Genomic DNA, 6,000 nt, shown 5'->3' with positions numbered 1-6,000 from the left:
CATAAATCCCCTGGCATTGATTTGAAATTGCATTTTTAATTCAAATTATGTTTTTCACTGTTATTATGATTGCGATAGGCAGGAGTGCCCACCCCTTAAGATCAAGGGTGCACCCCCTAAATGTAGCGAAGAACTCCCCACCAAAATGAGAAAAACATCCCTTAACCCCCCTAAAAATTTTAATGGCGTAGTCTGTGCCATGCTCCTTTCCCCCCTACGTGCCATTTATAGGAACAAGAAACCCAACTATCGCAATTGGTGACTGTGAAAAACGTAATTTTAATTCAAAATTCAAATTAGTTTTTTTTTTTTTTTTTTGAGCAATTACGATTGCTTATTGCTTTTATTTGACTGTTTTGGTGTTTATCATTTTATTTTCCCGCCAGCACCCTCTGCAGCATCACCGTGGACCGGCTCCTCACGATGCTGATCCTCTTGCGAAAGCCGTCTCCAGGTTGCATCCATATTCTACACACACGCACATACATACACAAATACACACACACACACGCACACACATACACAAACACATTCACACTCAAACCCATACACACACACATATACACACAACTACCCACACATTCATGCCTGCACACAGACACAAACACATATGCCTACACACAGATACACATACCCCCTACGCAGGGACGGCATTTCACCATTTCATTTGGGGGGTCGAGTTTCTTAACTATGTATAACCCCAAAGCGAAACCAAACACACATTAGCTAACAAGAAGTTGTCATAAAATCGGTTTAATATGAATAAAATTAGTGTTTAGAAACAATTAAAATTTTGATTCATTGACTAAAAAGTTATCATACAAAACATCTTGCTACTAAAGATTTTATACCTTTTGGAAAAGTTACAATGCTTGATTTTTGGAATTCGGAAGAGCAGGGAATCATGTTACTAATTTATCAGTGCCCAATGTCGTGATGTTTTGCCAGTTTAGTTAAATGGAAAAGGTTTTTTCTTCCCCTTTTGCGCTTCGAAAATATTTTCTAACTTCCTGAGACATAAAAAAAAACTTTCTCTACTAGCTGAGCTGTTTGTAATAGTTAAAAAATAATTGAAGTATTAAAGTTATGTATGAAAACTCTTTTTATATCTTGCTCTTCAAAATCACCCAGGCTACTTCAAAAGCTGTGAGGGGCTTTAACTTTTCATGATTGAATAATCTAGTCAGGTCGGCGCTCTCAGTTTCAATGAGATATCATCTGCCTCCAGCTCTGTTGTTCACTATTCCAGACTGATGAGTCCATAACAAGGGTGAAACTGCAGTCTCTGGATGTGAAAACCATTCTGTCGGTATATTGCTTGTAATTTTTCTTGCCTCATGCTAAAAATTTTACTCACAGTTGAAACATTTTATTTTTCGTTTTCAAAATCCAATCCAAATAACCATAATCCCAGCCAATCATACAGAAAAATAATTATCATCAAATCTTGTGTTAATTTCATTCAAAACTGAATCTATTACTTCATACAAAATATTCAAAAACCAATGTTTGACTTCACATCATCCAGTGAATTTTTGTCACTTTTTTTTTTTTTTTTTTTTTGCGCCTCTTTAAAATTGACTCGGAGGAAGAATTTTTTGGAAAAACTTCACGATTGATTGAAATATACATCTGTAAAAAATCTATTTTCAGTTTCAATTGTAGATTCAACTGTGGTAGTATAGTGCATAGATCAATTGTAAATTGAACTGTGGTTTGAATAGTCGAGTAGCGGGTTGAAGATATAGATTTTGATAGAGTATAAAGCATTTTTCAATAACCTTTTCCCGATGCGAACAAAGTGGATAAAAATTCAAACGAAGTCACACATCCTAAAGGGCATGAGTTTTTTCACCATTGAAAGAATCGTTTTGCAATAATTCTTCCAGTCGTCAAATCACTGCTTTGAAGTTATAGAGAAATGTTTTGATCGTTTTAACGCTTGAAGATTATCTTGTGTCACTCCGCGATTGCATAATTATAGAGCCCCATAAAAGGTATTTGGTTGATATGTCTTTTTTTTATTAAATAATCAGATGCATTTTTAAGAAGTTTCTATGAAAGCACTATAACGTATTGAGCAGCTGAAACGTGTTTCGAGCAGAAGAAAGCGATGAACACTCATTAAATAAATATACACTTAAAAATGAGTGTAAAAGTGAATGTAAAATATCAAGGAATTTTTTCGTGAAAACCATGCAGCCACACCACTTTTCACGAGCCTTGGGGATACCATCGTTACACTGGGCACACAAGTGTGAAATATTTAGCCTATATGAGGCAATGTCTTCTTTAGTTAAAATTAACCATTGTTCTCTATCAGTTGTCTATGTTGTGAAAAAGCCTAAAATACTTCATGAATTTCTAAGTGATCATCCAAATAACGAAAAACACTTTTTCTAGTCTGAGAATGTGTCGAGTTTCATCAAATAGTTGCTGAGAACCAGCGAGATTTCCTTTCATGAACATTGATTTCCGACTTACATAAATTGAGTTCACCCACTTCCTATAATTCTGCTCAAAAAATTTGGGGGTGCGACCGCCCCCTTTTGACGCCCCTATTTGCCGCCCCTGCTCCTACGCACAAACACACATACCGCCCACACACAAATACACATGCCTACATACACACAAACTCGTGATTGCGAAAAACATAATTTGAATTCAAAGATGTCAAAATTCAAATTATTTTTTTTTTTAATTCGGTTTTGATTTTCGCGTTTTGTTGAAATCTCTAATGACTTATTGAAGGGCCTTTTTAAAGGGGTGATTTATTTGGAAATTTTTTTTTTTTTTTTTTTTTGAGCAATCACGATTGCTTATTGCTTTCATTTGACTGTTTTTGGCGTGCTATCATTTTTCCCACCGGCGCGGCGCCACCCTCTGCCAGCACCACCCGTCGCGTCGGCCGGCCTCACGATGCTGCTCCTCTAGCGAAAACCGTCTCCAGGTTGCGTCCATATCCTACACACGCGCATACATACACGCACCAACACACACGCACAAACAAACACATACACACACATACCCTTACACACATACTCAAACACCACCATACACACACATACCCGTACACACATACACAAACACATACACACACGCATGCATACAGACACCTACACATACACACAAATACACACAACTGCCCACACATTCATACCTACACACAGACACAAACACATATGCTTACACACACACACACATACACATACCCCCCCCCTACACACACATACAAACACACACTCGTGATTGCGAAAAACATAATTTGAATTCAAGATGACAAAATTCAAATTAATTTTTTTTTAAATAAAATTTTTAGGTTTTTTTATATTATCCATAGGAATACTTTGTAACGATACCATAGGAACCATACAATAGGATAACCATAGGAACGCTTTGTAAAATAAAAAAGAATGGCATTGACCGCTAATTTTGTTGACTCCAAGCACCAAGTTGATTGATCCGCTGATTTGATATGAACGGCGATTATGGAAAAATGCGATGCCGCTTTCACTTTCTTAAATTGTCATCTTTAGCCGAAATCAGGGGGGCCGCAAAACTTACTCGCCTGCTCTCAATTCTGACCTTGCACCGACACTGCTCTTTTCAATATTGCCTATTTTTTTACACTGGCATAATGTCAAGGTTTGTGGCAGATAAAACCTGCCAATCTGCTGAGGTTTTTCCCACACGTAGTTATTAAAAAATGAAATGAAAATGCATACAACAATACTTCTTTAAAACCCGCTATAAAATTCCTCTCTGACAATGCAGGAATTTAAAAAAAATCGAATATTCCAATCAGTCCCAAAATCTAATCCCTCCATCATTCGATACCCAATTAGCCATTTCTTCATTACGCGACCACACCAATTATTTCTTGACCTTGGCTGGCTTGAAATAATCGGTGATGAAATAATCGCCCAGAAAAGTCGCCAACAGACGCTCTTCTGCAGTCCAGTGGTAGGAAACGAACAGGAAATTGCAATTTAGGCGTGTGTTGATAGTTGCTGGTTTGCGTCAGAGAAGCTCATTCGTTCTACTTGACTCAGTCGAGTCGAACGTGAAATATTTCTGCTCTGCGCAAAAGCATGGGATTGTTTGTCTCGTCTTAATTTGACATTTGCGTAGAGAAAGTTAGTTTTTTTAAGTTGTTCCTTCCTTTTGAAATCATCCATGGAGAATCTCGTTTCGCGGGCTTTGTTTGTCATATTCATAGTCTCATGTTGCTGTAAGTACATTTTTGAAAGTTTTGGTGAAAATATTTTTGATCTAAAATGCTAAGAGTTATGCTATACACAATATATTGAGAGGTTGGTTTCAATGTATCGGTATTTTGTTTACATTTTGTAACATTGTAAAAACATTATTTGAAAATGCTTCTGTTCTCCGTATTTATTTATTTATTTGTTTTGAAGGTAGTTATCTTAATATTGTTGATTTCAGTTTTGTGTATCAAGTCCTTAGGGTCCTTTGTCAATTTTCTCGCCGATCCCCCACCCCCATAAAAGTTATGTTTTCTGATTACGAGCCCAGTTTCTAGTTTCCGACTAGACTGACATGGCTTTAAGTTCACTTATTACGCAAATTACAGAAATGTCAATTCCATTTTTTTCCCCAAACACACACACACACACACACAAATAAATAAGTAACTACAAAAAAGGATTGTAGAATTCGCTATTGAAGTCGAACGTGTCCATTACATTTATTTTTCTCCATAAAACTTGGCAACTAAAAAATTTAGCCAACTGCGTGAGTATTTTGTTTGCTTATTTTTTAAAAAAAGTCGTGTACTTTTGTAGTTCGTTGTTATTTGAAAAAGAACAGAAGTGAATAATTGAAAAAAAAAGTTGCGTCACGAGACGCTCGGCAGAAGTGATAACTTTCATAGGATTAAATTATTATCATTATTTAATCCTATGAAAGTAACAATTGGCTTATGGTAGCTACAGTAAGCAAAGAAATTTTTGCATTGTATGTTATCTAAAAATCTTACAAAGACTGCATTAAGTACCGTTCCGTGACTTGTAGTGGCTTCTTCTGGCTTATTAATCATTTGTTATTGTAATTTGGATTGTAGAAACAATACTAAATTTTTAGCTCGATCAGAAGCAAAATTAACATTAAAATCTCCGGTTAAAATTAAAGGAATTGTATAATAATCATCAATAAATAAAGCAGAACCTTCTTGTGTATAATTTAAATTTATAATTTGAAGTGATCTTGAATACTTGAAATACTTTTGTTTGGATATATATATATATATATATATATATATATATATATATATATATATATATATATATATATATATATATATATATATATATATATATATATATAAGAATTGAAGAAATTATTATTGCCAATATATATATATATGGCTATATATATATATATATATATATATATATATATATATATATATATATATATATATATTGGCAATAATAATTTCTTCAATTCAAAATTTAGAAAATTCAAAATTTCTATAAATGAAAAATAATTTTATTCTTTGATCATCATTCAGACTACTTTTAAACGTAAGTTTTGATGTCGGCGCAAAAACAATCTAGATTAAATGACGCGTCGTCTCTAAATAGTATTTTGTTTATCAGAAAAAACACTCAAACTTACGAAACATTTTAGATTTTACTCTGTGATGAACAAATTAAATGTTAATTTATTATTTTTGTTTTCTCGGCCGTCCCCAACCCCCGTGTTGCGGAATCTGCGGGGATGAAGTTCGTTTAAAATATGTACACCTTATCACAGTTCAAAACCCTAAATGAATTACATAAATAACACATAAACTAAATGTAGACTGTAACGTTTCATTTCGTTTGAAAATGACCTTCCGATCACCATAGGAAATATTTATATTAGTTGTGACAATGACGTGGTGCATTCTAACATATTTCATCTAAAAACAAAGTTCTTAGAAGTTACTTAGTCTATTTTGTAGTTTGTATTGAACAAAGTTCAATTGCTGAACTT

General features: G+C 34.2%; 1 protein-coding gene across 1 annotated transcript in view; it reads left to right on the top strand.

Annotated features, from left to right (window-relative positions):
* The first annotated feature begins 4,004 nt into the window (after nt 1-4,004).
* The window catches only part of LOC129227875 (kielin/chordin-like protein), a 118,156-nt gene continuing 116,160 nt past the window's right edge, over nt 4,005-6,000 (top strand). The window contains exon 1 of the mRNA XM_054862498.1: nt 4,005-4,231. Coding sequence (XP_054718473.1) covers nt 4,177-4,231 — 55 coding nt within the window. The 5' untranslated portion in view covers nt 4,005-4,176. The remainder of the gene's footprint in view (nt 4,232-6,000) is intronic.

Source organism: Uloborus diversus, chromosome 1 (assembly GCF_026930045.1).
Source record: "Uloborus diversus isolate 005 chromosome 1, Udiv.v.3.1, whole genome shotgun sequence".
In the NCBI taxonomy this organism is placed as follows: Eukaryota; Metazoa; Arthropoda; class Arachnida; order Araneae; family Uloboridae; genus Uloborus; species Uloborus diversus.
This window is presented reverse-complemented; position numbering and strand designations above follow the sequence as displayed.